General features: G+C 46.2%; 1 protein-coding gene across 2 annotated transcripts in view; it reads left to right on the forward strand.

Moving 5' to 3' along the window:
* Window positions 1-23,186, forward strand: part of jarid2b (jumonji and AT-rich interaction domain containing 2b) — a 145,274-nt gene that overhangs the window by 93,434 nt on the left and 28,654 nt on the right. For both annotated transcript variants that reach the window (XM_072675841.1, XM_072675842.1), the window contains exon 4: window positions 14,504-14,673. In XM_072675841.1, the coding sequence (XP_072531942.1) occupies window positions 14,504-14,673 (170 nt within the window). The remainder of the gene's footprint in view (window positions 1-14,503; window positions 14,674-23,186) is intronic.

Here is a 23,186-nt window from a genome sequence, read left to right on the forward strand (position 1 = left end):
GGGCGAATGGCATGAGGAATCGATGGTGGCTGTGAAGAGAGCAATTAGGCCTGATTGCTCTCTCTCAGCGGAGTAATGAGTCATATGTTTGTGGAGGGACGGCGTGCAGCGGGCCTATGAGAGGGGGTGGCGAGTGCTAGCGTGAGAAGTGTAGGCTCAGGTACGGCGGCTGGCTCCGAAGGCCTGCTGACTCATGGAGCAGGAATGTCCTCTTAGGCTCATGCGTTTGCTCGCTGGTGAATACGTAGCACTGCTGATCCGCTTGTGATGGGGAGTAAAACAGTTGGCTGAAGCTGAGCTGAGCTGATTTAATTATCCAGATGCCACCGGAATTTTCGGGAGGATACTTGAGCCAGAGATAGGAATGGTTCCCAATGACAGACCTTGAATACAATGCAATGCTCGCTTTTCAGAAACTCAGGTTTTGCTAGTTCCTTGGAGGCTGTTTGGATCCGCTCTCCAGCTGTGTGTTTGTGTGGGCTTTGTAACAGTGTGTTTGTGCGGGCTTTCTTAACGATGTGCACTGTGTTTGTGTGGGATTTCTAACGGTGTGTATAGCTGCTGTATCCAATCATGCAAGCCGCCACTACAGATAGGAGAGAATGGGCTCCTTTGGCAGGAGAAGGAGAGAGATAGAGAGGGAGTCTTTCGATGGAGAGGGGGAGTGTGTTTCCTTTGTTCCGTACACAGAAAGGACTGAATGCGTGACTCGGTAAGGCTCTGTGCAATTTGAAAGTGTGATTCCTCGCATCATGGCTGTGGCTGGTGAGAGATGACTTGGCAGGGGTTTCTCACTCTGTAGAGGTATTTGGCTAGTATTGTGCACGTGGCAGGAACAATAAAGAGCATGCAAGACCGTAGGCCAGTTGATCTTCTCTCTGCCTCCTTACACAACATCAGCTGATGATCGGCCAAATAATGACTTGAGATACAATTCCGTGGCGTAAATAAGGTGCACTAGCCACGTACACACACAGCGTTTGTGTTGCACCTGTCTGTTTCAAATGAGTGCAGTCATTTCAACTGCAGACTTTGAACAAAGGCCTTATTGGCTTTAAAGAAATTACAGAAATTGTCCAGAAATTCATAATAGCCGCACCCCTATTCTCCTCTCCATTGCATTATCGTCCCTGTATTCTTGTGTTTTCCTATTGAGGCCCCAGCTTTTGGAAGCTATTACCTTAACTTTGGGTCCGAAGACTGTGCTGAGCAGTCATGGCGATCATGGGGTCACCCTGTCTGGCCCTGTGCCAGTTTAACAGCACCTGTCTGAGCTCCGGTGGCCTGCTGCATCGTTAAACTGCACAGCCTGTTGAGTCCCAGGCCTATAAAAAGAGTGATGGACATCTTAAGAGGGGACAGAGGATAGAGCCAGAGGCTTTTATAGAGGTATTGGTCTGACTTGCTCTGGCACCCTAGCTCCCTCCCCCTCTTTTTTCTTTCCTTTCTTTATCTCTTTTTCTCTTATCTTAGTTCATCAGCCTCAGCAGTACACTCCACATGCATTATACAACAGAGAGGTTTGAGAGAGGCCTTTTAAACAAAATTGTGCAAATTAGGCTATAGATGAATGCTATATGTATAGATTTAATGATTTATGCTGTGTGCATGCTGGCTAGTGATGCCACGCAGTTTGTGACTGGGTGACTCCGGTTTCAGTGAAAAGGATTTCTCTCCTCAAAGTTTGCCTGAACCCTAAAGGGGCATTAAGTTGTCTAGTGTAGTCGCCTAGTCCTAGCCCAGTCCTGAAGTGCTCCTGCATGCACACTGTGTTAAGTACTGCTGCTAAAGACTGTTTAGCAGTCAGCCTACGGCTTGTGAACCCAATCTTATTAAAAGCATCCACCAAGTGTGCTTTGAATGCGCGTAGTCACGTACCAGAAAAACATTTGGCGTTTGTGATTGGCTTGTGCGCCGATTTCCCGCAATAAGACATTCACAAGGCACCTGCCTTTATTCTGTTCGGTTTGTGGCTCTAATAGAGCGCCCAAAGGTGCAGCTTGAGTGAGAGTGGGGCAGCATCTTGACCTTGCCTGAATGAGCACATGGATATGAATAACCAGCCCTCACTGCCATCAGTGAATAGTAACTGTAGTGGATGAGCTATTTTTGCTCTGGCTCCGGAGACATGCACGGGTAAAAATGGCCTTGTACAGCTGGGATATTCAATGAGGGTAAGTGTTTGAGAGTGATCCCCGGGGGCCCAGTTACGTTTGCTTCCTGCTGGCCTCTGTGACCTTGTGTCTTTGTGTTCATCTAACTGATGACCTGATATGTGGTGGTAATGTGGGGGTGGGGAGTGAAGTCAGGGGGCAAAGGTCGGCTCACTTTCATGGCCATCTCTGTTGGTCCAGGCCACAGAGCACGCTCAGGCAGACAGAAAAGCAATAAACGCCTCAGATCGAGTGCCTGTGTTTACACTAAGTGTAGTTCTCCGCAGCGTAGGTCTCCTCAGGGACCGCCGTTAAAATCGTACTCATTTATTTCCAGGCAGGAGCTCAGACTGGCTTTCTTGCTTGTCATTACTGCATCTGGGAGCAACGTCCGTTCCGGTTTCCTCTCGGCAGCCCTGGCCTAGCTGGCTCCTCCTGCTCTTGGATTTGTGCTGCCAAGGCCATTTCTTGGATCAGATACATTACAGGCAATAACCTCAGTATCTACAAGATGACTGTTTTATATGCTTTGCAGTGCTGACTTTTACATGATTGATAGTTTGGAGCAAATTGGGTGCTGGTTACCCATTATGCTGAACCATTGCAATATTTGCAAAGATTTACCACTTGCTGATGCAGTGCATGGTTGAAGTTGCCATCCAGTGCAATGTCAGAATTGGCGCCTACTGAACCAGTGCACTGTTGGGCATGCCGGGCATGCCGGACCTGCTGACCTACAGCAGTGTTGGGATTACCATATATATGATGATTTAATTCTGTGTTAATTACCTGTCTTTCTGACATCTACCACCTTCTGACCCAGTGCAGTTGTTGGTGTTGCCTCCCAGTGCAATGCTGTGGTTACCACCGATTGACCCAGTGTAGTGTTTGGATTACCCCTCGCAGTTCAATGTTAAGGTTACCAGCTGTTTATTCAGTGCAGTGTTGAGGTTTTCACCCAGTGCAGTGTTGAGGTTTTCACCCAGTGCAGTGTTGAGGTTTTCACCCAGTGCAGTGTTGAGGTTTTCACCCAGTGCAGTGTTGAGGTTTTCACCCAGTGCAGTGTTGAGGTTTTCACCCAGTGCAGTGTTGAGGTTTTCACCCAGTGCACTGGTGACCCAATATAGTGTTAATTTGCCTCCCAGTCCAATTTTAGAGTTGCTGTCTGTTGATTGCTTGCAGTGTTGGGCTTACCAACCCTACTGAGTGCAGGGTTGGTGTTAACAACTGACTCTGAGTGCAGGGTTGTTTCTGCAGTGGTTTGGAGTTGCCATCTACTGACCTTGTGCCATATTGGCAATACCCCTGCTGGCTCAGAGTGGTGTTGGGGTTACTATCCCTGCTAACCAAGTGCATTGCCGAGGTTACCCTGGGCACTGGGCTGCTCTGCACGTGCGCCGCTGGCTGAATGCTGCGCTCGCCGAGCCAGCTGCTCCATACTGGCAGGCACTGCTGGGAGAGTTTATCAGGAACATGTGGCCCATCTGGAGTTGTTTTGCTTTGAGAGTGAGAGAGCGAGAGAGAGAGAGACAGTGAGATGGAGAAGGAACAATTGCCAGTAGCTGTGAACAGGGTTTTTTCTTCTAAGTAATCTAGGACAGTTCTGTCATTCTTGTCCTGCGAGTAATCTTGGTGCTTAACTTGATGGCTTTTCTGCTTGGACAGACAAGGAGTGCAAATGAATCTCTGGTTTTTCCACAGTGTGTTAATGCGTAGTCCAGACTGTTTGGATTTTAGAGCGAGACTCTGTTAGCAGGTTCTGCTTTGTGTACTCAGCTGAAACAGGCAAGTAGTCACAGTGACGAGTGTATTAGGAGTGATCAATTTCGGAGCTTCTTGTTTAATAAAGAATCGAGTCAAACAGAGGTTCACAAGTGCTGCAAATGCAACTCGCTTGAGCCTCTAAGTGTCTCTGATGTATGCCTTGACTAGTCGTTTGTCATTCTGGATATCTCAGGGAAATATAGATTTGTTTTTGCCTGTCATATCTGATTATGCCTGACTGAGTGTTTGTTGAAAGATATCATGAGGTTGCTTGCTTTTCACTCTGTGGCTGTACAGTAGCTTTCTGCAGAATTTATTTCCAGCAGATTCTTGGCGGAGTGTCTCCGTGATCTTGGTGACTGATCAGGGCTGACTCAGTACAGATTTTGTTTTTCCACTGGTGACGATCTCTTCAGCTCTACCGGCTGAGCGAGCGGCGTTGATATCCCAGCGATGTGGAAGAGAAAGGGCTGCTCGCTTCAGTGTTTCCCCACAAAGAGTTTAAAAAAGCCCTCTCCACCCCTCCCACGCTAAACCTCAAATAGCTGCACCCCCAGGGTCTATCAGCGCCTGCCCTCTCTTCATCGCTTCATCCATCTCTCCCCTCCATTCATTCATCTCTCTCCCTCCCTCCGTGGCTCACCCCTGCTCCTCTTGTCTGATCCGGAGTGGAGTCGGCTCTGCCGCTGAGATTAGGAGTGACTCCTGCAGATGAGGAATGCTTTGATACTGCGTAAAGGGAAAGGAGGGGGGGGGGGGGGGGGGGGGTTGCTGACCCTGGGGCAAGAGTGTGGTGGGGGGGTTGCCCCTGTTTACTCCTGGCGCTGAAGCCAAGCTTTTGTTTGTGGAAGCCCCCTCCTCTTTCTTTTCCTCACCCCTCTCTGGTGCTCTTTTAGACAATCATTAACCTCAGCTAACGACAGACACGCACACTCCTGTGCCGTTTGGCAAAATCGCAGGCCTCAGTCCTGAAGTACTTTGTTTGTTTAGTTTGTTTGTCTCCATGCTGTGAGCCTCAAAGCGCAAGCGTGAGACTCACGGCCGTCTCTCCCTGCTCAGGTGCGGCAATAATAGGCACCTTTTTGTTTGGGACTTCGTGAACCTCCTCTTTTGTCAGGAACACAGGGCTGGATAAACAAATGACACCAGCCCCTGTAGTGCTCCAAGACCATTCTACCATACAGATCTCGCCAGATCGTTCAGAATCTCAGGAACGCTCATGTGGAGTCTCACCTTCAGCTCAGCCCCCAGGCTGCCACTTTACGTTAGCGTCCTGTGAGCGCGACGAAAGAGGTTACATCCTTCACTCATTTGACTTCCACTGGACCCTTTTAAAGGTTGAGCATGTTTTCAGGCCTTGACTGCAGGCAACCTCCTGCAGAAAGTATCTGAACTCAAGATTGCCTTTGAATAAAGACGTCACCGTGGCCCTTTCCAACAAGTAACTAATAAAGCAGGGCATTAAACATGTGTTGCATTTAACGAAATCCAGCTGTGAGCCAAGTTTCCACTGTGACCTGAATCGAACCGATTCACCTCTGTTTCACCTCTACATGCTTGCATCTTCATCAACACTTTCATGTATCCGGCGATGAACACCAGTGCTTGCACAGAACTGCCTCTCGGCGCATTGTGGCAGCTGTTGCTTGTAAAGCAAGGTAATGCGAAGGTTACAAAAGCATTCTCTCATGCCCCCCCCTCCTCCCTGCACCTTGCTCCCACCCTTCATTTGGCTGGTGGAATCCAGGCCGCGCTGCTGCAGCTTTCCGGTGGTGCAGGGCCGCTTCTGCCCTCCTGCCGCCACTCTGAAAGCTAATCAATGACACAGAACAGCCCCACATGGAACATCAGAGCAGCAGTGCTTTGAAGGCTGAGGAGGGGGATTATACAGGGATGAATGGGGACATCCTGCAGTAATCCGCAGGTGCTCACTCCTATCCCTGTCTCACTGTCTCTCTGTCTCTCTTCCCTCCCTTTTTTCTCTCTTTCTAACATTTGTCTTTCCATCCATTTTTTTTCTTTTTCATCCTTCCTTCTTTCTGCGTGCTTCCTTTTCTTCTCCCTTTCTTTCCCTTATTTGTTCTCTCTGCTCGTTCCCTTCATTTCCTTTCCTTATCTCTCGCTCCCTCTCTTCCTCTTTAACCCCCTCCCACCAGAAGCCTCTGTCCTGCTTCTCTGAGCTCGAGCCACCTTTTGACCTTCGGGTCCTTTCTCTCACCTTCTGAGCCCCCAAGGTGTTTGTCTCCCGGTCACAGCGGGTAAAGGCAGGGCGGTTGGGGAAAAAAGTTGGCTTGGGCATGTGGAAACTCGCAAATGTGCTCTGCTTCCATTTCTACCAGCTGCAGTGGGACAAGGGGGCTTATGCCAGAGATGTGGAGATGTGTGTTCCCTTCCTGCCTCCCAAATGGGACCCGATCTGCCTCTGCTTTCTTTCACACAGTGCTCCCGTCTTCCGTCTCCAGGACAGGCAGGGTAACGGGATCGGCGTCCTGCCCTCCCTGTGATGATCTCAGGCCATTGTGGGTTTTATCAGTGTTGAATAATGCATGGCCCTGGCCTCTCATTAAACCACCACACGATTGTCAGAGAGCCCATATCTGGCCCATTAAGGAGCGCATGGGTCAGGAAGCTCCATGGGGCTTATTGTGTTGCAGGATCTCCTGCACAGGATGGAAGTAAGAGAGCCTGCTACGGAAGTGGGATGCCCAAAGCGGAGCAGCCCAGTCCCCTGCCCCCTCCCTCCTCTCACCCCTTTTTAGTTCCGCTCTGAGCCCAAGTGGGTGATAGAGGAGAGGAGTAGAGGATGTGGTCAAGGAGGAGCCACCCCCCCCCTTTTTAACAAATGTGATTTATGACCATATTCACTCTAAGCAAAGCCAGAGCAAATGCTCCGCCTTTGGAGTGTTCCATTGTTCCCCAGTAGTCGGGGGAGGCCTTAAAAAGCCCTAAATCTGCAGACTTATTAGCAGTATAAATCTTAAGGCTGATTTTTTAAAAGCCACTATAAATAAATTTGAGAACTTCTATAAAGCTCATAGATTTTGTAGTTGAAGGAGACATTGAAGTGTGGACCCACAGACCGGTTCCTCGCAGTTGAAGGGGTTAAGTTAATGCTGACTTCAGCTGCCGACTGCATGCTGAGACAAAGGAGCGCGCCCCACTAATGTGTGCGCACTGCGTTTGAGCGGTTTGGATTTCGCCAGCCCTTTGAAAACGGCCAGGACAGAAAGCACCGCTTGCTGTGTAGAGTCATGGATGCCCTTCAGCAAATATGTCCGTGTCATCAGCGCTGTCCAGGCGCTCCATTTCTCAAAAATAGCCGAAGTGATGAAGCACTTGAAAAGGGGTGCTCCCAGGGAAGCTCATGTTACAGTTCTCCCGCTTTTGCTTTTCTAAGGCTCTGTTTGGACTCCCTGGGATTGTCTCCTTCCCCATCTGCTTTCAATACACCATGCACGCTCAGTGTTTACTTCTAGTACATGCAGGGAGAGGCTGCACAGTGTATGGCTTGTTAATCACGGCGATTGCTCTTTGCAGTATTGGTATCGCAGATCACAGCTATATAGAAATGAGGCTCCTAACCAATCACAGTGGGGTTTTCTGTTTGTTTTTTGATGGTATGCCGTACGGCAGTTCCACATAACCATTTCTGAGAGTGAATCTAATGTAATACCAGCTGCATTACTGTGTAATATAGTGCAAAGTCTAATGTAGTGGCAGTGCAATGCTTTCATCCATATTGTACAGTCTGGCTGCCGTCCTACAGAATGACACAGTAAGAGCCCTGTGCTGTGTCATGCTGCCTTGTTCAAGACACAGACTGTCTGTCTGTCTGTCTGTCTCTCTTACTGTGTGTCACTGCCTCTCGCCCTCCCTTTTTTCAGTGCTAGCGGAGGCTTGGTTACTATACAATTGATCTTTATGCCCTTAAATGGGAAACGCATATGAAGAAATGAAAGGTCCAATAAAAGTGGGCCGTCACTCCCCCCCCTCTCTCCCTTTTCTTTTCCAGTCTAGACTGAGCCTTTGAACCCTGACAGTGCTCATGGCTCGTGGTTGGGCCCTTTTTCTCCCTCGGCTGCGGCCAACCCGACTTTAATTAGCCCTTATTTAGCTGCTTTGTCTTCCTTGAAAGGCTCTACTCTGTGTTGTTAATCTTATTTGTTTTCATAGCAAAGGCTCACAGAGGCACAAGTTCTTTCAGGTCCAGTTGCTTCTTGGACCTGCACTTCAAATTGAATTACACCTCCTTCAACTCGAGTCGCAAATCCTGTGGAAATCTGTAGTTTTATAAAGGTGCTCGGCTTTTTACTGGATTGTTCTGTGATTTAGGAGGGAGCTTGTGGGGGCGATTAGTTTCGCTCTGTATGTGTGTGTTGGCTTGGACTTCTGACATTTGTTCCCTCAAAACTCCTCTCTGACATTCTGATAAACTGTCAGTCAGTGTTTAATCTGCGCTGAAAAATAGCTACTGGTGTGTCCCTGAGGGGGTGTCGCTTCTCCCCCTCCATTTGTCCACATTCCACTGGCTGTCACCAGCCCAGAATCTGCTGTGCTCTCTACAGCTCATATTTAGCCTTACCCTCCTCCTCGTCCTCCCTCAGCTGCGAGTCTCTCTGACTCTCTCTTTCTCTCCCTCACCTCCTCTGTATAATGTGGGGGTGCAGTCAGTGGTGAGGGAAAAAGTGACCCATAGAGGTGTAAACATGCGTTGTGATGCATGGCTCTGAAAGGGGTTGTGTAGCTGTTGGGATTTTATAAATAGGGATGCATACATGGGAGTGTTATGGGACTTGTGTGACGATGCAGATGCATAAAATTTATAGGTTCGATCCCACAGCCAGCTGTGGCTGGGAGTCCCAGGGAGCATAATTGACCTCTGTCATTCTGTGTGGGTAGGATGTTTCTTTCCCCCCCACTTTTCCCCACCCGATTACTTAATACGGACGTTAGTGATCTCCTCAAAGTGTGTTTAGCTGTCAATTACAGTGAAAATGTGTAATTGAATGCAGTAACGTTCATTAAAGGTTGCAACCTTTATTAATTTATTTATGTATTTATTTATTTTAAGAATTGAAGCTGTTCTCTTCAGGCTCTTTTTTTGTGTGCATGGAGTCCATCACAGTTTGCAGATTTCCCAGTTCTAACCGACCTACCAAACCTGGTAATCATGTGTGCTTGAGCAGGGAAAGCACAAAGCTGTGCAGGAATCTGGCCCTCCAGAACCGGAATTGCCCACCCACAGCACTAAATGGTCATTTCACTAACATGCAAAAACAACCAGCGCTAATCAGCAGTTCTGGCAATTAACCTGGTCTGGCTTATGACTCTGCATTTCAGTGCTGTCTTGCACAGCTGGCAGTGTATTCAGTCATTTGGTGTAGTAGTCCCACACTAATAAAGAACATTGGGACAGATGGCAGATTTCTGGACTCTTCCTTTGGGTCGCCGTTGCCCACAGCACCCACTAGTAGATCTATTAGTCGACTAATCTGTGCAGTTCCCATTTTACTGTATACCTTCTACTGTTGGTTAGATAATGTCTCATGCTCAGGGCAGTGTCTGGTTTCAGTAGTCTCTGGGTGAAACCCCAGGAGAGGGGAAAGGCTGCTGGAGCTTTAGAGAGTTTGGCTCTGCAGTGCCTTGGTTGGCTAGTGCTGGGGCCAGGCCTGCTGGGGACAAGCTCTGGGCCTGGCACGAGTGTAAGCCAGGGAACTGCTTTTTCTGCGTTGGCTCAGTGAAAGCGATAGGAGGATAGTGTCAGAATGTGACTTTGGGCTAGAGAGGAGTAAAGAATATAGATGTGGGTGTGTGTGTGTGGCAGAGCATGACCGTCAAACCTGCTGAACCCCAAATTGGTTAGAGGTCAAAGGCCTAGACGGCTCACTTTAGAAGGTTTTGTAGGCCATTCTTCTCATGCATTTTGTTCACTGTTGGTCTTTTTAGAAGAGTAGACTAATAATATCTAATAATAATAATAATGACTACATTGCTGCTAAGTGGAGAATGGTGAAATTAGCAGTGAATTAAATATTTTATAATGAAATAAAGATTGAGGACTCTAAAGCAGATAATAGAGAGAGAGGAGGAATAGAGGTTTAAGAATTCAGTGATGTTTAAGTCTTTCTCAGCACCAGATGATAAAATTACACTTGCAAGAATTCTCTCTCGCTCTCTTGCACTCTCTCTCTCTCTCTAGTTCATGTGCTCTGTCTTTAGCACTTCTCTTGTTGTCTTTCTCACTCTTTCATTGTCTTTCCCCCTTTGTCCCTCTTTTCCAGTCTCTCCCTCTTTCCCCTTCTGTTTTTCCTAATTAATTAGTTAACCATTAGTTATCCCCCTCAATGTCTCTAACAGTCTTTCTCCCTCCTTCACTCTGTTTCAGTATCGCTCTCTCTTGCTCATTCTTCCACTCTCCCTGTCCCTTTCCCTTTTCCCTAATTCATGACTCAACCATTAGTTATCCATAGCTATCGGTCTCTCGCTTTCTTTCTCTTGCAGTCTTTCTCCATCCCTTGCGCGCTCTCTCTCTCTCTCTCTCTCGCTCTCTCGCGCTCTCTCTCGCTCTCTCTCTCTCTTTTTTCCTAATTCATGAATTATCCATAGCTATCTGTTTCTCGCACTGTCTGTCTTTCTCCCCGTCTCTCGCTGTCTTTCGATCTGTCTCTTTTGCTCATTCTTCCACTCTCCCTGTCCCCACTCTCCGTCTTTCTCCATCCCTCTTTTTCATTCTCTCTCTCTTATCCATTAGATATTGTCCATCGCTATCTGTCTCTCGCACTGTCCCTCGCTCTCTGTCTCTCGCTGTCTTCCTCCCGCTCTTTCTTTTCCAATCGGTCTCTCTAATTCTCCCTTGCTGTTTCCCACTCTCTTCCCTTCTGTTTTTCCAGAGTCATGAATTATTGGTTAGTTATGAATTATCCCTCAGTTGTCTTGTATTCTCTTTATATTTCTGTCTTTACCTTTTCTGTTCTCATTTTCTCTCTCACCCCCCCCCCCCCCCCCAACTCTTTCTCTCCCTCTTTCTCTTGCTCTGTGATTTACTTGTGGTGTTACTCATCAGGCAGGCAGGTTTTCTTCTTCTTGAGTACTGTATAGTACGTTTCGAGCAGCACCTACTCTTCCCTCTTCCCGCAGCTCACTCGGTGCAGAAAACAGGCTTTGCATATTTCATGCCGTTCTCTGATGTCTAATATTCACAGGTGTTTTTTTTGTTTTGTGTTTTTAATGCTTTCAGTTCTCTGTTGCAGGTCTGTGTGAGCGTAAGCGTGTAGGTTGAAACCTGGCTGTTCATTAACAGGCAGCATTCTGACCCTGCGTGTCCACAGCTGAACAGATTGTCTCTCTCTCCCTCTCCACCCTCCTCTCTCTCTGCATGCTCGCTGAATGACGCGCTCTCCAGAGAAGCCTTTTCCACCGTGCTGTCTATCAGAAGCAAATTGATGTGATTTGGTATGGGCCACGTTGTGGTGCTGAAGGCATACTTTTCAGGTTCAGAGTGCTTGGCGTGTTGGACTTTTTGACAGGAAAGTGCTCTCCTTTATTCGGGGCCAGAGCAGACTATGATTTCATACTGGTTTGGTGAAATAGGCGCAGCTCTGGCTGGCAGCGTAGCACATTCGCTCAGATCCAGAGGCATGGGAGCTGCAGAAAACAGCCCAGGAGGAACAATGTGTCTGGAGAAAACAACACTGGTCACAATTGATTAGCGATGCTGTCTCGTCTTTGTCGCCGCTGTTGTGCTTTGCGGAGCAAATCTCAGTAACAGGCATCTGATTGAATGTGAGATTAATTTGTACAGCAGGAGATGACTCTTGATCTTTTTTTTTTTCCCCTTCCTTCTGTTTCTCCTGTGAGGAAAATGTGTTTGGCGCAAATCGCTGAAGAGCTGAGAGGACTGATTGGCGGTGAAATGATGAAATGTAGATGAAATGTGTGAGAGAATGTTTATGTACTACTTTTTTAAGGGATAAAAATAAAATGTCTTGGCATAGAGGAGTGATTTTATAGTGCCCTTTAGATCAAGAACATTACTTTGACATACTTTTACAATTCATGTACATATGTGGATCAATCAGTGTAGTTACACATAGTAATAGTGCTGGGCGATATGACCGCTAATCAATGTCACGAATAAATTAATTTTTTTACCTCAATAACAATAAATGTACGATTATTTTAATGGACGACAGACCACGTTGCTCGTTTTGGCTCAGTGTTTCCTCCAGGTCACAGACTGCACATGCTGTAGTATGTTTTTAAGGGGACAGTACATGACAGTACACACGAGCAGTGGGAGAAGTATTACCTTATTAATCTGTTATGTATCGGTATTGGTCGATTTTCAGCCAAAATAGCAGCTCTGCTCCAGGCTCCTCTGTCACTGGTCGCTGCAGTTTCTTTGTTTAACCGCTAGATGGAACCCTTTTAAAGCTAGCATTACACTATGCTGTTTTGGGGGGTTTGGTTTGCTTTATAAATACTGTATTTGATCAATAGGGACAGCAAAGTAAATGTTCCTTTTAACGCCTGTAACCGGATAACCCTCAGTCAACCCAGTACAGTGAGTATCAGAGCACAGCAGAGACAACAAACACCACTAACCACACAAACCAGCAACCAGTGCAGCAACAGTCAGAAAGTTAAAGGAATGGTGTTCAAAATAATGGGGTTTTAGCTCTAGACGAGCAGCCCTTTTTAATTGGGATTCCACATTGCAGCTCTGTACGGGAATTCACTGGCTCTCGCAGCTGGTGGAGTTCAGCAGCATTTTAAATGTGGTTGATTCATCTTGAGAGACGATGCAGGGACATTACAGAAGCCCTGCATGGTGCCTGGAAAGGTTCATTCAGAATCCAACCCTGCCCTCAGTATCGGAGATTGGTCGGTGGGTTGATCGATCAGTGGGCGGTACTGATCTCAAAAACACACACACAAAAAAGATCTAAATAATTGATATGTCAAGATTACGTCAATTAGATTCTGAATGTCAGTTTTGATTAATTGCCTAGCCTTATGTAGCATACATTTGATATATATATTTACCTTTACTGTGTGTGTATATATACTGACTGACATAGTGTTGTATAGATACACATGTATGTATCTGATACCACAGTGTTAAAAAGAGCCACACATGCCTCCCCTGGCAAGAATGGCCGCACTCTTTCTGTAGTGTTTAATGAGGCTGGAGAACACTTGTGGAGGGATTTTGGACCACTCTTCCATGCAGAGCATTTCCAACTCATTGAGATTCTTGGGTTTCCTCTTGTGAACGGCTCTCTTCGGTTAAAACCAGAAATCTTTAGCTGGGTTCAAAACTGCAGACTGAGAGGGACTTGGTTTTGCGTCGCTGCAACCATGTCTTTGTTGAATTTGTCATGTGCTTCGGGTCGTTGTCTTGTTGGAAGACGCAAACATGGCCCAGTTTCAACTTTCCTCTTTAAGAAAGCTCAATTGTAGTCCCATCTGACCACAACGCACTGGTTGGCTATTATGGAGAGCAGCTGTTCCAAACTGTACTATATATACTATATATACTATGTTCTCCTGCGGTCTTGGTTCCACTGTGGTTGTATGAGTTTGTCCAGGACATTGTATTGTGTGACACACACTCCAATACAGCTCTGCTCTCATGCCGGTTTCTTGTACGCGATCTCTGCTGTCTCCTCTATAATAGCAGGATCACAGCAGGCGAGCGTCAAACACAACTCAAAGGTGAAGAATCAGAAAGAGGAGCAGAGCCGCAGATCAGGAGGAGAAGGTTCTGTTGGCGGCATGATGCCTCCTTTCGTGTTTCTTTATCAGTCGTCAGCTGCTGCAGAGGTTTTGGCAGCGCGCATCGGAGAACTTAATTACATCTCAGAGCCGCAACATGAATCAAAAGTCAGCAATTACAGGCCGGACAGCAGCTGGCAGGTGTGCTGCTCTGGAGCTGAATAAGGGGAATCCGCAGCCTCAGAGAAGCTAACAGCGCCGCTGCTGCCGCACGAGCCTAGCTTCACTCCAGCGCCGTTTGGATAACAATTAGAGTGAGCAGGTCTGTGTGGAGGAAGTACGGGCACAGGCTGATCCAGATTGACCGAATTAGTCACGCCAACAATAAAGGCCAGAGTGGAGTTTTACCATTACAAGAGCAAATCCTTTGAGAGGAATTTATAGCTCCAGGCAGCGTCATTTGAGACCTGCTGCTAAGCGGGGATTTGCAGAAAACAGTGTTTTTATAACGTGGCCACAAAAGCAGGCTGTGTGTGAGGGAGTGTGTTTAATCCGTGTTGTCTGTGCGCTCGCTCGCTCGCTCTCTCTCAGTCATGCTCGCTCACTCCTTCACTGTATATACATCTATTTCTTTCAGCATGTGTCTCTCTTCACTTACTCCCTATGCAAGGCTCTTTTACCCTCTCTTTTTCTATCTCTTTTTCTTGGTTTCTGTCTTGGTCACCTGGCCCGTATTTGTGTCTCTCACTCTCGCACTCCATCTCCGTCTCGCTCAGTCTCATGGTTTTTGTGCTGTATCTCATCGGAAGATGCTTAATAGGTGTGAAGTAAATGATTTCTCTCTCTCTCTCTCTCTTCCTCCCTTGCAGACCCAGACTGCAAGCACAGAGAAAGTTTGCCCAGTCTCAGCCGAACTCTCCCAGCAGCACTCCAGTGAAACTGAGTGACCCCTCACTGCCCACACCAGCCGCACCAATCACTGACCTCTCCAGAAGAAAGCCCAAGACCGAGGACTTCCTCACTTTCCTCTGCCTCCGAGGTAAAGCGCTGCTCTCTCATCTTTCCGTCCACTCCAATGCTTGCTGTCTCCGTGAGGCTGTGCCATTTTGAATGAGGTTTTTGACAGAGAGTGCGGCATAGAAGCTCAAAGGATATTGGGATACATGCGTCTGGCATTACGTGACACATTCTAGTCATTTAAAATAGTGACGTCTCAGCAGAGGATGAATGATACCCACAGAATGATGATGGTCACACATTGAAATGTTCTGTAATGTATGTTATACCTAGTGTGTGTGCGTGTGTGTGTGTGTTGTCGTCATGCAAAACATGCTCATTCATTGTTTCTTCCAAAACCAAGAAAATTTACAAGGGTGTTGGTGAACTATCAATGGCAGGATGTGGGATGGTTACCACCCTAGCTCATCCCCAACTCCTCTCAAATATATCAGTGCTGGGGGGATTTTAGAGCCCTCTAGCCCACACCTGGCCAGCATGTTCATATTTACCTGCTCCAGAGAGTCCTATTCTATTGGCAAGTATTCAGTGGGTGCAACTTGTAGCTGAATGAGTGTGTGCCTTGTTTCTCAATTTTCAACATAATCAGATGTCAGATGTCCTTCACATTGTGTGAAAATTGCATGATCAATAGACCAGAAATGCTCAAAAACCATATATTAAAAAAAATAAACTAAATAAACAGGGTCCAGAACTTGACCCTGTTTTTAACCTCGCTAACCAAAAAGAAATGCTTTTGAAATGACTTCTTTTAGTTTATAAATGAAAGATGGGGCTTCTGCAATAAGCACTTTACAGGATCATTTTTTCCCTGGAAAAATACACACTCTCTCTCACACCCAGGCTCTCATAAGGGCACACACCCTTTCATTTTGCATGGGCTCGACCCATATGAAAATGGCATTAAGACTGCATGAGATGTGTGAGTGAAAACACAGACAGACACACACACACTCACACAGGCCTGGTCTCAGCAGGGGAGTATCATCTATAAATAAATGTGCCACAGGGCTGTGTCAGTGGTCAGCAGGGTGCAGCGCTGCTCTCTGGGGACTGAGTGGAAAAAGCCACTGGAGAGTGCCAGAGTTTTAAAACTGGTGTCCCACCCCACCCCCACCCCCACACTTTAGCCTGCACACTATTATAAAGCACTAACCCCCCCCCCACCACCACCACCACAAACCACAGTGCAGGCCAAGCCCTTTTCGGCCCCCTCCACCAGCACAGTAGAGCTAGCCAGCCAGGTTCCGTCGCACATTCAACATTAGGGCTGGGACAATGACCTCACCTTCAGATATGATTAAAACCATAAAAGTACAACAAGCAGTATATGCAGAGACAGGCCTCTTAGGTGTTGTTCAAATATGAAGTTATTTGAACTAACCACATTGTTTGATTTTCTTGGGGGTGGGGGGATAGAGGGGAGGATAGTTCACTAGCATTTCCACAATTATTATTGATTCATTGATAAGTGGTCCCAGCTTTATGAAAGATAGATCAGGTTAAATGACTGTGGGCCAGCCTTTTTCATTTATCAGTGCATTATGAAAACACATTCGATACAAAGGGAAGCTGCCAAACGACCCTTTGTCACTTTTATGGCTGCATGATGAACAGCAATGAGCGTGCAAGGATGGGCCAGGCTTGTGTGTGTGTGTGTGTGTGTGTGTGTGTGCGCGTGCGTGTGCGCGCGCGTATGTAATTCCTCTCAAGGGTGTGAGTGTGCTTGTTTCCTCTGCAACTCCAGAGCGGCTTCTTAATCCACTTTATAGAGCCAGTCTAGGTTAATGCTAATGCCAAACTCGGCTAATGGACGTATTTATATATGTCTCCACAAAGGCTGCGCTCACTAGGCGATTGCACTTTCAGAGTTTCTGAGATCAAAATAGATTATTCTGAGATCACACAGACTTAGCAGTTCAAGTACGGAGCAGTTAAATATCACACCACAGCGGAGAATTCGTCCAAGAACTCTGCGTGATTTTTCCATTCGCCACGCTCGCGGGAGAATTCTGCTCCCATTTTTGTGGATTTCAGCAGGAGTTATACTATATGTCTGAATGTTTGTGGACACCCCTTCTAATGAATGCTTTCAGCTACTTAACGTTGCCTCCGTTGCTGACACAGATGTGCAAATGCACACATGCACAGCTTGTCTAGTCCCTGTAGAGAAGTATTGCCAATAGAATAGGACTTTCCGAAGCAGATAAACATAAACTAAGGGGTATAAATCTCCTCAGCATTGAGCTGTGCAGCAGTGGAACCGTGTTCACTGGAAAGATTGTGCTCCGTCCAGTACTTTTGGGATGAGCTTGGGATGAGGTCGGGGTGGTAATCATCTAACATCCTGACCTCACAAATTCTCACAGCAATGCTCTAAAAATCTAGTGCAAAGCTTTCCCTTGATAGTAGAGATAGTTACTCCAACAAAGAAACTACGGTGAACAAGCAGGTGTCTCGATACTTTTGTCCATATAGCGTAAATGAGAAGCTGCAGGTCAGGTGCTTTGCACCCACTTTGGAGAACCTTGATGTCAGTCCTCCTTGAACTGAACCCTAAACCAATCCCTTAATATGTAATGCCTTCATAGACTGTGGTAAAAGTTTATGTGAAAGTTAAAACCTAAAGGCACGCTGAGCTTCTAGGAATTTATTACTGTCCAGCCATATTCCAGTGACAGAGCTGTAGGCCTCCCTGCTATGCCAAAGCTCTCCTACATTACTAAATCTCTAGCAAAATATTTACATTCGTCCCTATAGAATTCCTGCGTGATGCTTTTGGAGCTGCATAGTTTCCCTGCTGGCTGAGAACCTCTCAAGTTTACATATGTGTACACACACACGTGAGAGAAAGTGAGTAATGTGATGTGATGAGTGAGCCCCCTTTTGAACCCCTGCAGGTCTTCTGGTCAGCTCGAGATTCTTAGGCGGAGCTCTTTGAGGATAGAAGAAACCCTAAGCCTATGCTACAGCACGTACTCTGAAAATTAGTTTGGGGGGATTGTGAGGGCCATGGCAAGGCCTTTAACTTGCACCTTTTGAGGTAGTCATTTGTGGATTTTGAGGTTTGTTTTGGGGTCAGTGTCCCGCTGTAGTAGCCATCCTTTTGTTTTTACAGACAGTGCGATGGTTGTTTCCAGAATTTACTGGCGTTTAACTGATTTCATTCCCTCTACCAGTGAAATGTTCCCCATGCCACTGGCTACAACAATCCCAAAAACAATCGATTCTCTCTCATGCTTAACAGTTGGAGAGGTGTTTGTCATGTAATTCTGCACCTTTTTTCCGCCAAACATACTTTGCTCATTGCAGCCACATCAATCTCAGTCCACAAAACCTTGTGGCCTCAAGAAAGGCTATCCTCTGATGACTCTTCTGTGAAGACAATAGCAATAATAATTATTGTATTGCGCCTTTTACATACCCAAGAACACTTTACAACACGGTACCCAAAAGTTAATTTAAAAGTCAAACAGAATAAAAATATTCAGAGAGCGGAGAGTTTTTTAGCGGGGCATTGAAGATTGAGAGAGAGGGAGATGAGTGAATAGAAGACTGTAAGGAGTTTTGAGGGTGCATGCAGCAACACTAAAGGCCCTGCCGCTCATAGAAGAAAGCCTGGACCTAGGAAAAGCCAGGAGACCAGAGTCAGAGGACCTTGGCCCTTAGTTTGCGAGAAGGAGCTCAAGGCAGTAAAAGGACGCACAGATAGGTGCAAGGTGGTGCAAGGCCTTCAAGGTCAACAGTAGAATTTGTGAATTCAGTCATTGGTAGCCAGTGTAGCTGATGAAGTGGGGTGGGGGTCATATGGACAAATTTTTTACTGTGTATTAAGACCAGGGTTTGTACGGGTCCTGGAAAACCTGGAAAGTCATGGAAAATAAGTCTGAATAGTCCTGGAAAAATAACAAAATTGAAAAAAAGTACTTTTTATATTACATTTTCTATAATAAAAAAACTAACTTTTACAGTAGCAAACTTTTTCAAATGACCTTTGCTGCCTGTGTTTAATATGACCATGCACAGTTTTGGCCATGGTATCATGAACATGCATTATGTTGTGTTAGCTAGCTAGCCTGGGCAGTCTTTCAGCTACTAGTGCGGACGAATTATTTTACATTTTTAACGAATTTTTAGTTTTTTAGTACTTATTCATGGAAAGTCCTTAAATTTTAAATTGGTTAAAGTGTATAAACCCTGAAGACAGTGGCTGTAGAATAGTGCACCCATCTCTCCAGTCCAGGGCTTAATCTTCCTCCTGACGGTCATAGGGGTTTTGATTTTGCCTTTCTAGTAACACTGGTAGCTGTTCTCTCTACATTTTCTTGGTCTTCTAGACGTCAGCTCGACCTTATAAAAGAGGGAAATGAATGGCTCCCTAAAAACACTCGACTGCCTACTTATAGCAATCTCCTGCTTTTTGGGCATCAATTATTTACATTGTCCGAGTGCTTGGAGGTTTGAGACCTTGGAACAAGAGCTCAAATCTCTTGCATTGCCCAAACTATTCTCTTCATTCAAACTCTATTTACAGCTGTACAAAGCAAAAAAGAATACACTAGTCTTTCTCAAAGCATGTCCGTTTATTTTGGACATTATGTCTTTTGGAGATGTGCTAATTTTCTACTCACTTAACCCTTCTTGCTAACAAAATTTGACCAGGGTTGCCCAGTCTTTTGCAGGCCTCTGTATAAGAGTATGTAAGTAAGAACCTGCTTGTGATCTTTCAAGGAGTATTTTCGCTTCTCTTTCTGGGTTTTCTCTGCAGAGGGTTTTTTGGGAGTGTGTGGGTGTGTGGGAGGCAGGGTTTATGAGCACTTCAGGGTTGATCCCTCGGAGCGCCGGCTGTTGATCTTTCAGAGAAAGAGAGTGTGTAAGAAGTGGGTAAATATTTTCCCCCCTCTCTCTGAAAAAGATCAGTGCCATTCTGGGTAAAAGGCAGTGAAGGGCAAACGGTCATTTGTACAACAGGAGAGTTCTGGTTTCTCTTATCAGACACGCATAAAGAATTTAGACAGGCCGCTCGGCCTCTCCCCGCCTCTCTCTGCCTCTGTAGGCCATGGTCAGCAGTACTGTTAGCGATTGCTGTTGCATGTACTAACGAACAGTGGCAAATAATCACGGCAAAAGTAGGAGAAAGGCAGCGAGAGGTTTCCTCCTCTTTGTTCTTGCGACAGCAGCGTTTACTCTACAGGGATGGGAACAGTGTAATGAGCTGTGTTTTTATTTCTTTAACATGCAATAATATTTTTAATCTCTCTGGAGAGGGATTCGTTTTTCTGATGCAATGTAATGTAATGTGAGCCGCACACATACATTTGTGCGCACACACACACACACACACACACACACAGACACACACAGCAGGAATTCCTCAGCACTGTTCTGCACTGCTCTGTTTACGTGCGACATGCCACTTTAAATCCAGGCTCTGATGGGTGTTTATATCCGTGGAGAAATCCGTTTGGATGTGCTCCAGTGTGTGTGTGTGTGTGTGTGTGTGTGTGTGTGTGTGTGTGTGTGTGTGTGTGTGTGTGTGTGTGTGTGTGTGTGTGTGTGTGTGTGTGTGTGCGAGCGCGCGCATGTGTGCACATGCTCTCTCTGAGCGAAATATAATACACGGTCTCTCAGCATGCAGGAGACATGGAACCCAAACCATACAAGAGATCATTGTTGGCAGTGTCTGCAACACAGTATCGTTTGATTCTGCTTTATCTCTGCCCACACACACACAGACACACACAATTACAAAGAGCATAAAGGATGAGATAAGGTAAGATAAGCTGGTAAATGAGTAAACACTGCTAACTCCAGTCTAACTTTGTGTGTGTGTTTGTTTTGGGAGAAAAATGGCCTTTTTAGAGGTTAGGTTTAGAGGAAGGGCTTTTTACAGAGTAGACTGCTCTTTGTATTGCATAGAAATCCATACATATACTGAGCAGGGCCTCCTTCAGCTCTCGAAACGGCCTCTGTCCGTCATGGCAGGAAATTCACATGATTCCGCATGAGATTCTGGCACTTCTACTACATCCCAAAGGTGTTCTATTGGATTCAGAGCAGGTGCGTTATCATGCTGGAAGTAGCCATTAGGAGATGCACACAGTCAGCAACCGTACTCTGATAGACTGTAGCATTAGTAATGGAAAGGAACCAAGAAAACATTCGCCATACTATTACACCACCAGCCTGGACTGTTGACACATGCCAAGTGCGCCTCAGCTGAAATTGAGACTCCTCAGACTAGATGACGTATTTCTAGTCTTTAACTGTCCAGTCTGGGTGAGGTGAGCCCGTGTTTCTGGTCTTTCCAGACAGAAGCGGAAGGTGGGACATGTTGTGCATTCTGAGATGCTTCCCTGCTCCCCACGGTTGTACAGCACGGTTATCAGAGTTGGTGTAGCCTAGCCTTTCTGTTTGCTCTACTCACTGGCTGTTTTTCTTAATAGTACACCAGTTTGAACACACGAGACAATCAGTTGTGTCTGAAACTCAGCAGTTCTAGAAATGCTCAGACTAGCTTGTATAGCACCCTCAATCGTGCCACACTCAAATTCACAGAGATCTGGGTTTTTCCCTCTATTTTGATGCTGGATGTGAACATTACCTAAAGCTGCTGGCCAGTATCTGTATGATTTTTGTGAATTGCCATGGATATGTGGATATATATATATTTCTATTATTATTGACCGTTTCTATAGTCATGATTTTTTTTTTGTTAGTTTTGACAATATGGTCCTGACTATGAAAAGAAACATACATGATACGTATGGGGTGTTACTTATAGGATATGGAGAGATATGGAGATATATATACACATACATATATAATGGGACATACTGCTTGCTTTGTTCACTACGCTGAGTTGGCTCTGTGCCCTCATTCTCTACGTTTCAGAAACTGCTTACTTTACCAAAGTACTGGTCAAGAGGAATTGCAAACCTCATACGTTTGTGTGCATGACTGTGTGTGTGTGTGTGTGTGAGTGAGTGTACTGCTTAGGGGAGGAACAAAGATAGCTGATTTCAATTCAATTAAGCATGCTGACGTGTGCTGTTAGCCTACGAGAGAGACAGTGTGTGGTGGGGGGGTTGGGGGTATGCAGGCTGATTAAATTTGCTTGGCGACTTCCTCGCGCTGAGGGCAAACTGGGTTAATGGATTTGCAGACATTCAGCAATGTAAATTAGAGAAGATATAATCCGTAATCCTCCCGCATTCGGCCCGCCATTGCGGCCCAGAGACAATGTTATTGAAAGCCCCTCTGCCTGCTTCTCCTACTGCCACCCTCATCCTCCCCCTCCGTCCACCCCATCCTCCTTCTCCGTTGCGCTGGATGACCATATGCTGTGTGATGGAGGGGCTGTAGGGGGCACTTCATCCTGACAGCTCTTTGCTCAGCAGCCCTGCACTTTACCCTGCCTGATTACCCCACGGCCACTGTTAACCTGCGTGGATTCTGACTGTGGAACACGCTGCAGGAGCTAGAACCCGTCAGGGAAGAGCTGCTCCTGGAGCAGGGTTTATTTATATTAACCCCTATTTTAACCCCTTTAAACCGCAGGCTTATTATTGAGCAATTGTCTAAGTTAAGTAGTCTCATAGATTTGTTTGTTTTCGGACACTAGAGGATTTTGTAGCCAGTGTGTGAAACCACATGCAAGTCTTTTAGGGGTTACTGTAAAAACACTTTTACAAATGACTGTTTTTATTATTATTTTAATTGTTATAAAGGTTAAGCATAGGCAGACCGGAAGCTTGTCTGAAAGTCTGGTATGTATAAGTGTAGCTCAGCCATGATTAGCAAACACTAAAACCAGTGAATCATTTCCAACCCACCAACAAAACAGCCTACATGGTAACCAGCACCCAATCAGAACAGACCAGTCTTTTTTTCTCTCTCTTCCCCTTCCCTGGCACATGTGATTGGCTCTCTCTTAGTGCCATTTGTAACCTCCCTTGCTTTTCTTTATGCCATAAAAAGAACGAGCGAGAGGTCTATAAGTAGACAGTTTTTTGGTTGTAATTATGTCTGTGCATGGTTTAAAACTGACAATCATAATGGACGCCTTCACCCTTAATTATGATTTGTGTCAGCTAGTGAAGAATATGAAAGCATGTATAATTGGAGCTTGGGGAAGGCCTGGCTTTTATTTTTCTCTCTGTCTGGAAGCTGACAGCCTTGGAGCCGGTGCCAGGGAGAGCGAGCGAGAGAGCAGCATGAAATAGTGAGACGGGCAGCAGAATGGTGCTTATAAATCTGGTTAAATCTAGTCTGTGACGTTGCGGTGGCTGGCTCCAGCAGCTCCAGTTCCGGTGCCCTACCCAGCCCTCCCCTGGGGCAGGATATAAACACTGAGGGGCGTCTGTGACAGATTACAGGACAGCAGCATCCTGTGTTGGGTTTCCTCACTGCAGTCCAGAACTTCAATCACGCCTGAAATTTTGGTTCCAAATTTGAAGTTCGACCAAGAACATTCTGGCTGAGTCTGACCTGACTCTCCCACAGCAGGCTTAGTATTTGAGCCTGCCTGTAGCC

The sequence above is a fragment of the Salminus brasiliensis genome, chromosome 3 (genome assembly GCF_030463535.1).
Source record: "Salminus brasiliensis chromosome 3, fSalBra1.hap2, whole genome shotgun sequence".
NCBI classification, from domain to species: domain Eukaryota; kingdom Metazoa; phylum Chordata; class Actinopteri; order Characiformes; family Bryconidae; genus Salminus; species Salminus brasiliensis.